The following is a 19,005-nucleotide window of genomic DNA, read 5'->3' as shown; positions in this document are numbered from 1 at the left end:
TTATATTGTACTATTTTGCTTGAAAGTATTGCAGCATATTCTCTCATGGTTTTTAATCGAATAAAGATTTATTGACTGACTGACACTTAAGAATCAACATTTTTAATGGATTTAGGCTACATGAGGGTCACTGTAATACAAAGCTCTTCACACTACTAAACTTTATCCACACACTGTCAACCAAGCATGCATGCTGCAGCTTAGAGCACATCAGGTAAGATCATGAACTAGGATTGGACCTAAATTGGAGAATACCACTACACAAGTAACAAATCAATGTATTAATTTGAGTCCCCAGATCAGGAGGAGTGCTCAGAGCTCATCTTCCCAACACAGACTGGTCGGTGGTAAACAGTGAGAGATGATGACATCAACTTCTTAGATTAACCTCCTCAAGGGCTCCAGGAGAAATAAGATATTCCAAATTCACAGGTTTAAACTTGGAACATATGTATGATTACTTCCAAACCAATACTGTGCTATTTGTACAAAAAACATGACTTTGCACGAAACGTTTCAGGATGCAACTTGGATGCAGCACCATCCTATGCACATCTAAAGAAGCAGAAAAATATACAGCATGAACACTTGATAAAATATAATTAAAAGCTATGTAGCCGAAATTATATTGTTACTGCAACATTTAGAATAACTCATAGATGCCATAATTGTGTCTATTTAATAAGAGTTTAGCATAGCACTGGTCATATGTAGAGCATAATTTAGCTTTTGAGTCTTGAATGTTATACGCTCTCCAAAGATATGATTAACAGCGATGACATTCAGAGAAAGTGTCAATCCTATATAAAAAGAGAGAAGAGATGTAAACACGTTTATGTTTAAGTCAAGGGGATATATATATTCCCCATTCATGGTAATCTTAAAGGACTATAACTCGAGCCCTAAGCTAACTATATAACTCACACTCAAGCCCATGCACAGTTTTCACATCAATAATTGCATTGCAAATGTTGCAGTGGTATTATCAAAGATGTCATAGAAGAGGTTATGAGTGATGTAATATGTGGGGTAATTAGCAGTAAATGGTGAGGGGGTGAGTTAAAGTTACTTTAGGGCACGAGTTATGGTCACTTGGAACACCTATAATTATAACTGGTTAATTTATCTTTCTTTTAAAGTTCAAAACGTTACGTTGTTACTGAACATTTCACCTAACTAGAACATTACTTTAACCTTTTTTATTCTGTGAATTTCTGTTTTTTTTAATGTAAGTTAATATTTTGTTACCATATGTAAAGCCAAGCCCCCAGCCTGTGGCCAGATCCAGCCCTGCTTCAAAACTCGCACGGGCAGCCAACCCCACACTGCAAAGTTGGCAGCTGAGCCTGGCCTCCAAACCCAAGCTGCCCACGGCCTTTGCAGCAGGCAGCCAACCTCACACTGCATGCAGCCTTTGGTTGTGTGCGCCAAGAGGTCGGTCACAAGATTTGACATGCAGCCAGGCCCTCTGGCCAACCCACCTGGAGGCAGCCAACCCCACACTGTGCATGGCCTTTTGTCATGTTGTGCTAGGAGAAGGCTACACTGCCTGGCTTGCAGTCAGGCCCAGCGACCAACTTCACACAAGCAGCTACCCAGAGGCAGTCAACCCCCATGCTACACACAGCCTTTGCTCGTGCCTGGGGTTGGTTACCAGGGCCTGGTTTCCAGCCTGGCCATGCACCCAACTATCCGAAGGCAGACATCCTCACACTGTGTACGGCCTTTGGGTGTGCAGAGCGGGCGAGCTAGCCATAGGGCTTAGCTGGCTGCTAGGTCTTGTGGCCAATCCCCCAACAGGCGGCCAACCCCCCCCTTGCACAGTTTTTGGCATGTGCAATAGAGGGTGGGACTTCATGCCCCAGGGTCGCTATCCCCCAGGGCCAAAACATATATATTAAGGGGAAAGGAGCATGCAGCCCTACCCCCCCCCCCCCAACCACCATGGCCAAATTCCTAAAAACAGAAAGGAGGGGACTGTGTGCTCCCACCCCCCCTTCAGGCCTTACAAGGCCCCAGAGGACCCATCCCCTGGGACCAAACACAATTACACAGTGGTGAGAGCTTGCACCCCCTTCCTGAACATTTTTGGATCCTGGGGACCCCAACCTCCATGGCCAAATTCCAATAAAAAAAAGAGGAGGGACTTGTGGTGCACGTACCTGAGCCCTAATAGGCTCAGGGACCCCATTACTCAGGGCCAAATACAATAGAAAAGGGAGGGGGTGAAGTGCCACCCCCCCCTTCATGGGCCTTATTATTCCCCGTGGACCCCATCATCCAGGGCCAAAAACAACAGAAAAGGGGATGGGGGCCATGTAGCGCCCCTCCCTCAGTCTTATTACACCCCAGGGAAACCCATCTCCAGAAGCTGCATGTTATTATCAGAGTTGGGGGGGGCAGTGCACCCACCATCAATCACGTTGAGGACCGAGGGTGAGCCCCAGGACCCCCGCAGCCCCAGCCTCATAATTGCAGTAAATGCAGAAATTAGGGAGCTTCATAACAAAAAGGTCTCACAAAATGGCCACAAGAGGGGAAAAGCCCAAATGAAGCCCCTAGTTATAGTCCAACAACAGAAATGTGTAAAACACTTATTTTATTTTTTGCAGATTTAGATAGAGCGGACTTGAACCAAAGGTATTGGAGTGCTTTACATGACCATCAGTTACATTACTGAAGAACACATTCATTTTTATTTCATGCATGGGGAGATGAAATGATTTGCCCAGAATCACAAATTGCTGAACTGACACCGAATCTCGAACCTTGTTCCCAAGTTGCAAAGTCAGCAGCTCTGGCTGTAACGTCACATCCTCTCCTCCAAGTGCAACAAATAATCAAGTGACCAACTTGATAAGAATAAAACAAAGCAAACACTTTAAAAGTGCTTTGTCCCTATTTGAGAGCCTGGGAAATTTCTCCTCTTATTAAGTTTTTTAGAGAATTAACCATAATTCCTATGGTAAAAAGACCCCCTTGATTTAATAATTTCTAAAGGAAATGCTTTAGGTTTTACAGTTTTGATTACATAAAGATCACTTTAGGAGTGACACATTTTTTGTAATAAATTTGGAATGTTAAGGATACAGTTGTTCATTAGAACACTGTGGGGAGGCAGAGGTCAGGGGCACAGACTAGGACAATTGAGGGCAAGGAGGAGGGGGCATACGCAGCAAGTTGACCATGCTGGGCACCCAAAAACGGCAGTGGTAGCACAAAGGAGGTCAGGGCAAAGGGATGCAGGGGGAACAAATCAACCACGCAGGATATGCAACAGTGGTAGTGGTAATACAAAAGACAACTGAGGGCAGAAGAGAGGCAGTGGCTGCACAACCATAGGGACCCGATGCGGGCAAGAGGCTCCTTGTGTTTTCAAGCCCAAGAGGGCTCTATTTTATCTGTCTCCAGCCTCAAGTTTCCTCTTTTTCAATGTAAGTCAATAGGGAAAATCAATTCCCCATATTATTTTTTTGGGGCCACGAAGGACAGAAGGAAGGTAGAAGTGACATGGACTCGGACAATAGAAGGTGGGAGGGAGGTGGGCAGGGGCACCAATCCGGCCTTACAGGGCAGGTGGCAGAGGTTGCAACAGCACAATACACCATACAGTGCAAGTGGGAGGGCAATGCAGCACAACAGACCGTGGAAAGCAATACGGATGAGACAAAGTCATGCACATGGACATCAGAGATCAGAGGGGAAATGAGACAAATGCAGCAAGCTGACCATACCAGACACATAGGAGGTGAATTTGCAGCATAATAGACCATGAAGAGCAGGAGGGAGAGGGCAGGGTCATGTCAACAGACCGTGTAAGGAAGGAGGCAGCGGATAGGGGCCGGCACATAGAAAATAGAGGGTAAGGGGCAAGAGCAGCAAGCTGACTTAGCAGGGCAGATGTGATGGGCACTGGAAGCACAACACACCATGGAGGGCAATAGGAATTCTATAATGGCATATACACAGACAATAGAGGGAAGGTGAAAGGGGCTAAGAGGCAGCAAATTGTCCTCACATAGCCAGTGGGAGGGGCAGTGTCAGCAAAAAAGACCATGAATTGCAAGCGGGAGGGTTAGTGGCATCACAACAGCCATAGTGGCCAAGAGGGGCCAGGGGCATGCACTAAGGATAATGGAGGGCAGAAGGGAGTGGTAGGGTCTGTATACAGGAGAGAGGGCAGGGTCTTCACAACAGACCATGCAAGGAGAACAGGATTAGCAGCTCCAACAGAACAGATAATAGAAGGTATATGGGAATGGTAGCAAAATGGACCATGGAGCACAGGAAGGAGGTGATAGGGGCACGGAAAACTGACCATGGAAGGTAGGGTGGAAGCAGCAGGGACAAGCGGTGGTCATCTGACCATGCCGGGCAGGTGAGCTGGGCAGGCGAGCAGGGCAGTGAAAGCTCAAAAGAACACTCAGAGTAGGCAGGAGTAGCAGTGACACATGCTTGGAACGTGGTAGGCAAAAGGGAGGGAGCAGGGGCATGTACACAGAAATCAGAGGGCGAGGAAAGAATGGTAGGCGTGGCAAGCTAAGCAGATGGGCAGTGAAAAGGGCAAAGATCAAGCCAATGGAGGGCCTGAGGAGGGGAAGGGACATCAAGTTATCTGGAAGGCAGTGGCAACCCACTGGACTTTTTAGGGCAGGAGGGAGGGGGCAGGTGCCTAGACTCAGACAACAAAGGGCAAGGTAGAGGTGAGGTGGGGCAGGAAGCTAACTGTGCAGGGAAGGAGGGAAGGGTAGTGGTAGCACAACCGCCACACAGGGCTAGAATGAGGTGGCAGGGGTTTGGACTTGGACAATGGAGGGCAAGAAAAGAAGGCAAGGAGAATGGGACAGTGGCAGCAAGCTTAGATGGGGCAGAATAATGGACAATGGCAGGCCAGACCCTGCTTCCAGCCCCTGTGCCATGCATTACGATAGACATCTTACTTTACATTAGAAACCCTAGAAATCCCCAAAAAAGACAAAGGTTTAAGTGACCTTATAGCTAGGGATTGTACAAATATTTTACTTTATATTTAAAAAAACTTAGAACTTGCATGAAAAAAACAAAGTTTACTGGGTTGTTATAGTTAGGTGTAAAGGTCACATACAACATAACATTTGAAACAAAAAAATAAATAATTCACCAGCTATAGTTACCTCAAATAACTATAAATTAATTCACCAGTTATAGTTACCTCAAATAACTATAACTTGTACTTGAAAATAACTATAACTTACAACTGCATCATGCACTGCTTTTACCTTCGCATATTAAATCGCTCATGACATATTCATTGACTACATTTATAACATCCCTAATCGCATCTAAAGGACCATCATTACTGATAATACAGTGCATGGCCACAAATTCTAGTTACTTTACGGTACGAGTTCTAGTTACTTCAGATAACTAGAACTGGTGAATGTGAGTGGTTTTTTTTTTACCTTCAAATGACATGTTTTAAGAGACATTTTTACCTAACTATAACATCCCTTTAACCTTTTTTTTTTTTTTCAGTGAATATATTTATATATATTCACTTAAAAAAACAAATGTTACAGGGACGATATAGTTAGGTTCTGAATTTACACGCACAAAACCACAGAAATTCAGCAGTTATAGTTAGTTATTTCAAGTAATTAGAAATTGCGCCATAAGGTAACTATAACTTGTGCCTTCGCCATGCACAGCTAATTACTCCACATATTACATTATTGATGACCTTTTCTATGGCTTCATTGATATCTTCACTGCAATACTTGCAATAACATTATTGATAAGAAAAATGTGCATAGCGAGGGCATGAGGTATAGATAAGTTTGGGTGAGATTAGAGAAAAGAAAAGGGGGCAGGATAGGAATACTCTCACCCTTTGCCATGCTCCCCCCCCCAAATTTGAGACCCCAGAAGGCCAAAAAAATCATTTTTTTATTCATGGCAAAACTGGCAAAGATTTATTAATTTTGCTGTGAATTCAAAAAAACAAGTGCGGTCTCCCACGCTTGTTTTTAAGTTTGACCCAGTGGGCCAGGTCCCAGGGGGATTGTACCATTAATAAAAAAGGTGGGGGATTGCACAGGGCCCCCTCTCCTAATGCTCCTAGTCCCCAGACCACCACCTCCCCTGGGATACATTTCGCAAATATATGGGAGCTGCGTGGACCACCCCTGAGCCCTGGGGAATACCACCTCCCCTACGCTATAAGTAAAAAAAATTATGTTAGGGGTCACGCTAACCCCCACAATTATTTTTTTTTAAAGGAGGGCCATATATGCCCCCAGTGACCACCCCCTCCCCAGGGCCGGCCCTGTGCAGAACAGAGGAGGGGAACACTTGGCCCCCCTCCTGGAGCCATAAATGTACCTGGGGACCACCACCACCCAGGGCCAACGCCTGGTACCTCCCAAATTGACCACTATTGTGCGATAGGTGTTTGTTTTCGTTTGGCGGGGTTGGGAGGTTATAGGGGTTGGCTTCGGCACCTGGCCACAGGCCAGGCCCTGTGTCCATCCACAGCAAAGCAAGGTTGAAGACTGGAGCACGGCGGCAGTGGTTGGATTATCAAAGTAATTAAAATTATTTTACGTTATAAAACCAGGGAAATTCACAGAAAAAAACAAAGGTTACAGGGATGTTATAGTTAGAAAATAGAATTTTTAAAAACTGATTTTCACTTAAAAAACAAAAGTTACGACATTATAGTTAGGTTTCATTTCAAATGTACAAATCCACAGAAATTCAGCTGTTATAGAGTTATTTAAAGTAACTATAACTTGTGCTCTAAGTTAACTATAACTTGTGCATTCACCATGCACTGCTAATTATCCCAGATATTATATCACTCATGACATCTTTTATGACATCATTGATAATATTGCTGTGACATTTGGAGTAAAGCTATTGATGAGAAAACTATGCATGGCGAGGGCGCAAGTTATAGTTAACATAGGGCATGAGCTATAGTTACTTGAAATAACTAACTTTAATATCGGAATTTCTATCACTTTGTACGTTTGAAATGTGAGCCTAACTATAACTTCCCTGTAACCTTTGTTTATTTCAGTGAATAAATATAGATATAGATATATTTCATTAAAATTAAAGATCTTGGCTAACACCGGATCTAATAAAAATGTCTTCACATTTGGAAATCTCCTTAATCATTTTCACTACACATTTCCCTATATGACATAAAGCAGCTTTGAAAAGGTGGTCAAATAACTTTTCACTGAATGTTAAGGGTCAGGATATGGAAGCCGATGAAAAAATAATTCTTGCCATTAGAAGGACATGTACCCTTCATTAACAAGTTTACCAGTGATAATCATAAAACCTTTTTTCGGATTTGCATGAATCCATAAAAGCATAACATTAAAGCATAAAATATCTCATTTTGTTAGAACCATCTCTACATGAATACCATGATTAGATAAAAGAAGTACACACACAAAGTACAGTATAATAATCTCAATAAGAGGGTCATAAAAAGTTTCTAGACAACATCTTCTACATTACAATCTTAGGGCTATAGCTAAACTAAATGGAGCCTTAAAAAGCTTAAAATTCAGGTTTGTCTTTCACTTAATTTTCAAACTTAGATGGCTTTTGTGCTGGCCTACAGTATTAACTAAGAAGGACCTGTTCATAGCTCTTTCTGAGCATCAAAGATTGCCTTAAAAAATTGAGAACTGTCCACAAAACATCTTCATTTTCCAGGTGCTGTAAGTGACATAGGCAATCTAAAATTTCATTTCCACAATATATGGATTAAAAACGTATGCCTTGAAGCCTCATATAAGTAACAAAACAGAAATAATTGGGATGTGTTTTGTACGGATGATTGGTCACACCTACACAGTGGTAAATCAAGGAATCAACAGCATGAGTGGGAAAAACAACTACAAAAAGAATTGTACGAAATCTAAAAAGAGACAGGCACCATCGGTAAAGAGGGTTCATTAACCAGGTCAGGAATGTTCCATGTCATTAGTTGTTGAAAATGGCCCATACCTTACCAATGAGGGCATACTCTGTGCTTTCCATACCCTATTGTTAGAGCAATAGTTTGAAAAGTTTTGTTTTTCAATATATTTTTTGTTTTTGAAGTGATAAGAGTCGGATTTTGTACAATTCTTTCATACCTATCAGTTCAAATGACTTTTTCAGATAGAACAGTCAGGTAATCTAAGCTGACTGTGTTAAGTCTAAACAATCAAGGGGCAAGGCTTGGAGAGTCCGCCAGAAATGAGAGGCCAAGTTCTTTATGGCATAGATCGACAACGTAAGATCCTGCTGTGATGCATTTTGTTTTATAAAGATTAATTATCTCTTTAACAGGGTTTTGATCTACTTTGTGTGTGGATCTAACAATAGTTTATATGTTACTTTTCAAATAACTTGCCCTGACAGATACTTTCAAATCAGAGAGGAGTTCAACTCAATTCCTAAATAGTTAAAATGTTATACTTTCTCCAATACTGCAATCCCCATCACATAGGTTTGGATTTTCATATTCTGTGGCCCGCACACAATAAAGGATTTACCATAATTAATTTTAACATCTAGCATGGTAATGTAACCTAAAAAGCCATCCCATAGAGTTTGCAGACCATTTGCAAAGCGGAATTAGCACAGCACTCATCCACATACAATAAAATGGGAAGTTGATGACCCCCCCCAGTACAAGAAATGTCTTTCTCAATTTTAACCGGGCCTTTGGAAATGCCGTTGATGTATATCAGAAATAGAAAAAGTGTGCAAATGCATCCCTGCCTAACTCCTCACGTAGATTTCAAAGTGGGGGTTAGTTTGCCTTGGAAACCAAAGCATACTTTCACAGTCAGGTCCTGATGTAAACTCTTTAGTATCACCAGGAGATCTATTTCAACTACCATCCCCTCCCACTAGGGCCCAAAGTTTAGTCCAAAGGTCAAAAGTGGTAGACAAAACAATAAATGCCATCTGGAGCGACCCTTTTTATTCAAGGAAATATTTGCCTGCTTTTAAATACAAATTAAGGCACTGGTCAATGGTCCCAACCCCCAGCCTAAAACAGAATTGCACATTAGACAATAATTTGTGATCCATTGACTGTTTTTTCAAGTGTTCTAGTAGGACTCTCCTGAGAATCTTCACACCTGAATCAATTAGAGAAATTGCTCTGTAACATGTCAATAAGCACCTATCCCCTTTTTGGTAAATCAGCGCAATAATGGCCAATTTCCAAGATTCCAGGATATATGCATTTGCAACATTCCTGAAAAAATTTGCTATTGGTGGAGCCCACAGTTCTATATTTCACTTGAAGATGTCGGCAGGCACACCATCCGGGCCATAGGCTTTCCCCAATATACATTTTTTAAATGCTGCCTCCACTTCCTTAACGTAAACATTTAAATAATCAGTTAAGATTTTCAAATCTGTTCTGCACAAAAACAGTATTTAGGGAAGCAGAGGCAAGAGAGGTGGCTTCTGGATGAAAGTTGGCAGTGAAATGAGCCACCCATTTATCTACGACAGAGGTCTTCAAACTGGGGGGGCCTCAAGTGATCCCATGGGGGGCGCCAGACTCTTGCTAAAAGAAGCATTATACAGATAACAGGCCTTTATTTTAAGCAGAAGCATATTATTGCATATTTAAAAAGGTAACAGTACTTAACTGCAATGTTTAAATAGGTCTAGACATATTTAAACATTGCCATCTTTATGAAATAATTGTGAAAAATTCTGAGGGGGTCCCAATGATTTTTATTTTTCAACTGGCGGGGGCGTGGCATTAAAAAGTTTGGAGACCACTGATCTACGGGGACTGATACCTCTATGTTAGGACAGCAGGAACCTGAGGAGTAAGGCATATTTATTGTATCACAGAAAAGTCTGTTATCTCTTAATAAAGCTGTTTTGTCAATTGTCCAACTCTAGTGCCCTGATCTCCCTTTTCCTCTCCTCTATCTTTTGTTGAGATAACCGTTTGGCAAAGTTAATTTATGCTACCGAGTGCGGAGAAGTTTGCAAGAGAGTTCTCATTTTTTTATGGGCTGCCAGACATTCGGCATTAAACTACCTAAATGAACGTTTTTCTCCTTGAGGTACAACCATAAAGAGATTTCCAGATATGGCACTACATAAACTCTCAAATCCTGGTTGTAGGTCCCGGACTGAAATATTTTCTTTAAGGCAGATGGAAATAAGAGATGAATGCTCGAAGACTAATTGTCTAATTTTCATAGCCCTTCTACTTGCCTATATTTCCTGCACCGTACATCTATATAAGCAGCTTTTTACCCTACATCCAGGGATAAAACTAACAGGCAGTTCGATTGGCACATAAAATACCAGGTAGGTGGAGCCAGGTCATAAGACAAAGATAAAATCAATAGTTCTTCCGGCGCTACATCCTGTAGAAGTGGGGAGTAGATTTTCCTCGTTTTCATTTTTTACCAGGTCACTTGCTGGGACTAGGGCAAGTCTTAAAAATGAGGCTATTTAGGGCGTACCCATACAAAGCATGTGAAAAATTTAGAAAGATTTCCCTCCTCAGAGTTCATTTGTCCACAATCCTGCTTTGCGTTTAGCTTACAAAGCTTTATGTTAAAATCAACCAAAGTAACATTGTTTTGCGTTTTGTCTTCAAAAGGAAAGGCATCACAAAGTTACTTTAACAATCAATAGCCTCTGAATTTGTATCCTTAAAATTATTATAACAGAAATTAATCACCAAAATATCAAAATCCATTAAGTCGGACGATAAAATAACTAGGAAAAAAGGGGAAGACCAAATCTTACACACTTTGGAAGATGGGATCAGGACTGATACCCTTTGCCCTGCTTGAGGAAGGGTGTGCAGGCTCCCAAAACACATGGTAACCATTTAATCATCATCTTGCATTCAGGTTTCCTGCAGACAGATAATATCTCCTTTGTTTCATAAAACTGAGCCAATCAGGATTATTTAACTTGGTGCGCGAACCAACAGGGATGTGAAGTTTACCAATCATGATGCTGGGTCTATGGCCCCTTTGAATAGCCGATTAAAAGTCTGGAGGGGATGCCCATCCTGGCACTTATTGTTACCAAATGGAACAAACAGATTGAGGCAACATGTGTTGCCACTATTAGGACAGAAGAAGAATTATATTTATTTTTCGAAACTTCTAAACTACAGGAACGCATTTTGCGCTGCATTAATCCTGGGAACATTAGTAGTGTTGTGTAGTCTAATTCAGTTTTCAATGTGAATATATCATGTACATCTGAAATTCACAGAAAGAAAGACTCTGTGGGTGGTGCAAATGTAGAACTTATTTTACTACCTACTGATTGAACTAAAATATACACTTCTGGGAATTTATCATTAAGTCAGACGAGTATAAATGTTACACATTATTGTACCAGCTCCCCAATGATGTAAACAGAAGCAGATGGATGTTTTTCTGAAATCTCCATAGAGGTAAATCTATTGGTAGCTTGTTTTTGAAAGCAATAATCAAGTGCTTCATTAAAGTAGTGAAGGGATTTTTTTTATCTGTAAAATAACCAGGAGTACTACTGTGCAATGAGATACAGATTGTCTTTGGTGATTTTTAGGTCAGACGCAGGCTGTCTGGTTGTGAAAGACATATTGTTGGCTCACAAAGAAACACAGGCTTGCAGCCAATCCATTGATTACCGTTGGTTGATTTTCCTGTCACTTTTATTTGGCTGTTTTTCATTTGATTATTTTGTAGTTAGTCTTGTGTTTTTCTCCCTTAGGAAGAATAGCCTTTTTACCATCTGTTTGAATGGCTTGCTTCTATGCTTCCTTTGCTCGCTTTTAGACAATTATTTTTATGTTTTTGGATAAGTGCTCAATGACAGTGCACGTGCTCTCCAGAAGCCTCTTTTGTGTGTTTTTCTCCCTTCTCACTCTCTGCCCATTTGTTTCTCTTCACCAACCACACTCTTCATCCTCTTGTTTGTCCATGTGCTTCTGCCCTCCCTAGTTCCAACATACTCGTTCACCCATATTCTTTCCCTCCTGTTGCTTCTCCTTCTGCCCAATTGCTGGGTTGCTTTTCCCAAAACCCGTCATGTTGCATAACTCACACCCTTTTTCCAACCCGCTCCCACATCCCACTCATTCATTCATTATTTGAAAATGCTTTTGTGCTACATTTTGAACCAATCACTTTGGTGCTACTTTTTTTTTATCCTCCTCAACTCAGTAAATTAAAAAAGTGTCCTTTTGTAGACATGTGCATGCTGAAGGCATGCATCTTCACAATGACATAGTGTCTGCGTCATCATGTCTTTTTGACTATGTTACACAGCGCTGCAATGCTGTACAGCTGGGGCAAAAAACATTAGCAAAGTTAGCAGGTTTTATAGGTGAGACCTATTGGCTTTGCCAGCACTGGTTATGTTAAAGGATTTTGTAAAGCTCATAGCTGCCATGAAAAGGGGGCTTCCCAGTGCTAGTCCCAACAACACATCCTAGGCAACCAGCTGCAAGAGGGACAGAGAGCAAAGTGTCCCTAGAGGGATTCGACACGAAAAGCCAGGTCTTAATGGCTTTCCTTAGGAACAAATGATTCTGAAGGTTCCTAGTAGTAAGGGGAAGAAAATTCCAAAGACAGGGAGCTTCTACCAAAAATGAGGGACCAATCACACGTGCTCTCTCAAACCGGGGAACAACGACCAGCTTGAGACTGGCTGACCGCAAAGGTCGAGTTGGTTGGTAAAGGGTGAGCATACTCGCCAAAATAGGAGCCCCCTGAGAGGATAGGATTTTATGAGCAGTAGACAGGACTTTAAACCCTCCAAGCTTATCAGTCTGAAGCCAGTGCAGTGTATAAAGCAAGCCACAAACAAAGCAGTACTATGGGAGAGAAAACAACAGCCTGGCTGCAGCATTTTGAAGACGCTGAAGTCTACAGATTACTGATTTACTGGCTCCCAAGTATAGGATGTTGCAATAGTCCAGGTGCAATAGAATAGCTACCTGTACTATAATCCGACAGATGCCCAGGTTAAAAAAAAAAAAACAGAATTGGTTTAAGACTTCACAAGAGACCACAACATGTACCTGACACTGCTTTCGACTGTACTTCAAAAGTTAGGGTACAGTCAACCCATACACCCACATTTTTGACTGTTTTAATTGGTAGAGGAGGAGACCACAGGGAAGGACGCAACAATGACTGTCCCAAAGGAGGGGGGGTCTGTCCTAGTCCTATAATTTCTGTTTTATGAGCATTTAGACATAAACGATGTGTGTCCATCCATTAAGCCACAGCGTGAGACCCAAGGCTTTTACCACTTGCGCCAGAGGTTAAATATATACATATTAAATAGAGTCAGGCTTAATGCAGAGTCCTGAGGTAAACCATGGTGCAGTGTGAGTTTGAGAACTATACGGGGGAACAATGACCTAGAAGGAACGCTCAGCAAGACACAGGCCAAGCCAGGCCAAGGCAGAACCACCTATGCCAATCCCTGGTAGGCGCTGAAGTAAGATTTTGTGTGACACCATGTGAAATGCGGCACTTAAGTCAATCAAAACCAGGGCAGTTGGCCTACCCTCATCTAGAGTACCTCAAAGATGTTCTGTGACAGCAAGGAGGAGACTGTGCACTGGGCCCAGGCCTAAAGCCATTTTGCAAACTATCTAAGGACTGGTTTACATCTAAAACCTAGTTAGGATGGTGTTCACATATTTTTCCTGTCACTTTGGTGAAAAAAGACAGGGAGATTGGGCAAAACTTTTCCGGACTGGAGACATCCAAAGATGGTTTCTTCAGGAGGGGGATAACTTTGGCATGTTACCAAGAGCGTGGTACTGATGCAGACGTCAAGGAAAGATTAATAAGTCTGAGACAAAGTAGTAACAGATTGTTGCTGTTTGAGAAATACTTATGGCTCAAAATGGTCCGCAGGTGAACCAGATTTTACTTGATGACACAGCCAGTTTAGCTCTGACAGACAAAGGAGATAAAGAGATAAGCCGAGCCAGAATGGTGGAACTAGGATCCATGCCACTCTAATCTGTGATATTCATGTCAAGATTTGTATAGATGTCATCTTTTATGCCAATTAAATATTTGGTTAACTTCTCACATTGAGAGTTAAAGGCTTCTATAGGGTCTGATGTGGGTCCTGTTTTAGTAAGGCTTTTTAGGAGAGCAGAACTTTCTTTTGTATGAATACTATTTTTAATTTTAACCACAAATCAGTCTGCCTACGCTTTCCATATGAGTTTGTGATAAGCCTTAATAGCAGCTCTGTATTGAGAGTTGAAAGATGGACCATATGCTTTCATCCAGGCACGCTCCAGGGTTTAGCAATGTTTCTTGGCCGCTGTCAAAGTTTCATTGAACTAAGATGCTGCCTGCGATTTCTTACTACGGGCCTGTCTAATGGCGATGAAGGAGTCTAAAGCTAATGGTAGCCAAGCTTGTATCCTGCTGTTAGTTGCCTCCGCTGTAGGGGCCATTTAGCTACGATGAATTGTTTGAATTTTTGAAAATTAAGCTTATGCCAAGGGCGTTTAGGAATTGGAGCCGAGCCTTGAGGTTGCTTAGCCCAGGGTATGTGAACGGACATTGAAATCAAAAAATGATTAGTCCAAGCCAAAGGCTGAGGGTTTGCTACTGACATGGCATGGAGATTAGAGAAAACTAGATCAAGAAGGAGGCCTGCAAAATGAGTGGAACCGGAGGTAAATTGAATTAACCGACACGCTGCAATATCATTTAACAAATAAGTGCTGTCCCCACCTTGCAAAGTTTCCAAGTGAAGATTGAAATCACCTAGCCTAATAAAGTTCACTGATTTAGTGATCTCTGTGGCAGTAAAACTTGCTAATGCTTCCTTAAATTTGTTGGATGGACCAGGGGGTCAATAAATTAGGATTCCAAGTACAATTGATATTATTCAGAATTTTAAAAATGGCACTTTTTATACTACAGCGTGTTAGACTAAACACATAATTCTCTCTGTATATCACTGCAATGTCCCCACTACATTTATTCTATTAGAATTCTTGAGATGGTAACCAGGAATCTAGCACCAGCACAGGTTCTTCTACCGCATCCTGGGGGAGCAAAGTCTTGCTCTTGAAGGAGATCAAAGATTTGGGAAGAATGCTTATCTAAGGAATAACAGTTCAGACTTAAAAGCTTAACTTCTGTATGTTGAGCAGAAGTCCTAACTCTAGGCACAGTGGAGCTCACTGTCAAGCCACATGTTTTGCAGCAGAAGGGTGCCCATCAAGGACCCATTCAAGAGCACTGCTTGTACATATGGCAGGCCAAAGAGAACGCAGCATACTTGCAGAATATATTAACCTCTGAGAGTGAAAAGGGGCAGCATACCTGATCCCTAGGGCTGCACAGGGGCGGACGGACACAGACGGGCTTGCCTTAGACATGTCTTCAGCGCACCAGCAGCACGTCTACGCAGCAGCCTCCATTAAGTACCCGAGGAGCTCTAACAGGCTCCTCCCGAGCTTATCACTGATTGGTTCACACTGGGCCAATCAGAGCGCAGTGGGTCAAATGTTGCCAGCAGCTGTTTCATCCTTGAATATGCACTTTCGCTACAACAAACACATTTTCTAAAAGGAAAGATACCATTGTGCACCCTGTTCATGACAAAAATAAATCCGGTTTTATTGTTTATCAATAAACGTCAATTGACTTGGTTTGCAAATCGTAGTCTGCACTATTTGATTCAAGTAGTTTGTTACAATGTGGGACACTCAAAATGTAATTGTGGATCTTATGAATGCACGAGTAATGAGTGAACATATCTTGGTTGATCTTCGAATGTTTTAGGGAATTCTGGGTTGCACTGACTATAGTGGTAGTCAGAATTGATGTATAATGCGTGCAAAAACGTACAACTACTGCATTTACAGCTTTCTAGTATCCTTGTTACTACCCAACTTCAGTAACTATATTTATTAGTTAGAAGAAAGGTTCACCTGCGAAAAATATATTTTTTGATAATTTAAAGTACTATTGTCATACATATTTCCTATGGTAATACCTGTGCTTTTTTTTTTTTTACTTAAATCGTGATTTTATGTGAAAATGTAAACAAAGTAGCTATCGCTTATTCTACTGGACAAAAAGCATATTTTATCAGTAAAATATTACAAATCCCCAGTTTTTTCTGCAATTCTTATTTAAGTACAGAGAAATGGGTTATAGAGATGATCACATTATGGATGAGTTTGGCCTTATTGCATTGAGAAGGAAGGACTGTATACTTTGGGGTATTTATTTGTAAATCATGAATGAGATGATTTCACACTGAATCATTTATTGACTGAAGATGCAAGTCGTTTCTTGAAAGAATGCATTGAAGTTTAATCACCATGGGAAATCATTTGCTTCAGACTGACAACTAACATGCACAATCCAAGAGTGAACACTTTCAAATGCAAATAATGATAAAAGGAAGCCATAGGCAGCGCAGATAAGCAGGGCCGGACTGAGAACGCCAAGCAGTCCCAGCAAATTTTGTCAGACTAACCCCCATAATGTGCATAGCGAGCGAGCCTGACCACTACAATGGGTTTAGGGGGGGGGTTCTCCTCCCACAAGAAATGTTGGATATACACGGAACTCTGCAGTGCTTTTAATATTGCTGTACTGCTTCAAAACTGTCCCCCAATTAAAAAAACTGTTCCCCACCCACCCAGGGAAACGCCGGATACCCGCTACAGTCAGTCCGGCTGTTCAGATAGGATAGCCAGGAACAGAATTGGATACTTTGACTTAACCTCCATTTTTAGAAATGTAGAAACGACAAAAGTTTGAAAGCTGGAAGCCTGCGCTTGTCTTAAAAACTACGTGCGGGTAAAATATATCGCTATGCACACATCTCTACTCCCACATGAAGCGTTTTCAAAAGATGGTTAAATCCAATCCACAGCAGTCACTTTTAATGAATACATCACTTCGATATTGATTTTTCCCTTGTCATTGAGAGCAACTCCGCAGTCTATAATGAGAGACAAGTGAATATGGATTTTTTAAGGAAAAATTATTGAAGGAACTACATTTAAATATTAAAAACAATATACAGTTATTTGTGCTAAATAATGCCACAAATGAAGTGCTTTCTTCCATTCTCCTCTCCCTCCTCTTCTCTGACCAACAATCTCATTTCCACAGGTGTCACTGATACTTGCCTCATTAGCTAGAAATCTTGGTGCCCACTTGAGCCCATCCACGAAGATGGTGGCGTTCACTGCCAATATAGGCACAGCAACACAATTCCGGTTTCTTAACATACGTAAAATCTACACATTGATCCCATTTAGCTCTGAAAAATTACTTACCTTCACTTAAGTTAAAATCACCTATTTTCAGCCGATATTCTCCCTTGAATAAGATTTTCAGCTTTCCAACCTAAACCATATTCGATCTCCTCAGGTATATCTAACCTCCACCTACTATCACCAAGAGTGATGGCTAAAGGCAAACAACTGAGCATAATATAAATTGCTAATATTAGGATACAAACAGATTAACAATCTGCCACTCAAGCTATCTTCCAGACATGCCATCAGCCAATTCACCATCACCTATCTTTCCAGTCCAATAATCAAAACCTTCTCACTACATGCAAGTCACCTTATGCCTCCTCCAATTTTCAATCCTTTCACATGCTAGGTTCACTCCACTGGAATGCAAAAAGAATATCTATTATAATAAGAGACAGAAACTTAATACTGAAGAGACTGCTAAAAGTAGCATACCCTATATAACCTAGATTTGTCCTTATTTAGAAATAAATGTTAGTGTCTTCATCCTACCTGTTGCCATTTCCAATCATATCCATAACGTGGGGTGTTTAATCATGAAAAATCTGCAGTGGAGAAAAATCGCCTCCCTGCTGGGAGTCCAGCAAAAATGAAATATATAACTGTAATAAAATTATTTTAATACCATTTTATTTTATATCCTCACAGCCGAGATGAGTCTAAGGGCCATATGTAAGAACATATTTTCCCATAGACACAAAATGGGCAAAACCCTTTGCTACATCTGGCTTTAAGGGCAGGACAGGGCCATTCCTGGTAGCAGAGAGCAGCAGGGGGAAGTGTGGTGGGCACTGCAAGTGCATGTCAGTTTGACCGGCTGTCTTGTGATGGCCAGCCCAACATGCGCACTCTAAATCTCTCCAACCCAAACTGTATTGCACAGCCAGGTGGAGAATAGACACAGGCTCCCTGTCCATGAGTGAGAGCCAAGCCCGCCAACTCCACCAATCCTGGTGCTTCTCACATGCAGGTTAATAGAATTGCCGTGTGAAAGGAGTGTCTGGATTGGTTAGGGAAGTTCACTAGAATCTGGGAGCTTGTGCTGGTGCCGTAGACTGCCTGAACCAGAGCGGAACACAGAGGCAGCGGGTAAGTACACTTTTAAGCTTTTTTGTTTTAATTCAATGTTTCTTTTGAGTCACTGACAGGCACTATGGGAAACTCTCAACTCCAGAGCTCTCAATTATGGCCCATTATAAACACTGCTTGAAATAGACCACAAATGAGAGCTTTGGCATTGAGCCCAAGGGCACTGCAGGTTTCTAACAGTGACTGCCAGTGGGTCAAAATATTCTCCTCTATGCTGTGCCACCACTTTAATTCGACAGCAGCTGCCTCTGCAAATGTGTTAGGTTCAATATGTAAGTAAAAATCTAAACTTTCACAATCTATGTAGCCTCTAAGATGCTATGACCAGTTATGATTGAAATGTTAGGTTGCTGACATTTCATAAATAAGAAAATAATTAAATAGTAATGCAAAGATGAACAAACTTACTTTTGGCCTTCTCACTTTTCCTGGACGGCCGCCATCTGATACAGGTTCGGTGCTCATCCAGGTAAAACAGACGAACAAGCCCTTTTGTTCCGCTCTTGAGTTTCATCATTTGAGTCCCAGATTGCATTACACTCATACATCTTTCAACTGAAAACAAGAAGAAAAGTTAATTGGCTTCTGAAGATGACTTATTAAAGTAA

At 41.5% G+C, this 19,005-nt stretch overlaps 1 protein-coding gene across 3 annotated transcripts in view; it reads right to left on the bottom strand.

Annotated features, from left to right (window-relative positions):
* PLCH1 (phospholipase C eta 1) overlaps positions 1-19,005 on the bottom strand; it is a 783,092-nt gene that overhangs the window by 416,003 nt on the left and 348,084 nt on the right. For all 3 annotated transcript variants that reach the window (XM_069213310.1, XM_069213311.1, XM_069213309.1), the window contains one exon: positions 18,806-18,952. In XM_069213310.1, coding sequence (XP_069069411.1) covers positions 18,806-18,952 — 147 coding nt within the window. The remainder of the gene's footprint in view (positions 1-18,805; positions 18,953-19,005) is intronic.

Source organism: Pleurodeles waltl, chromosome 11 (assembly GCF_031143425.1).
Source record: "Pleurodeles waltl isolate 20211129_DDA chromosome 11, aPleWal1.hap1.20221129, whole genome shotgun sequence".
Classification (NCBI taxonomy): domain Eukaryota; kingdom Metazoa; phylum Chordata; class Amphibia; order Caudata; family Salamandridae; genus Pleurodeles; species Pleurodeles waltl.
The sequence above is the reverse complement of the archived record's forward strand: the minus strand, read 5'-3'. Positions and strand labels throughout refer to the sequence as shown.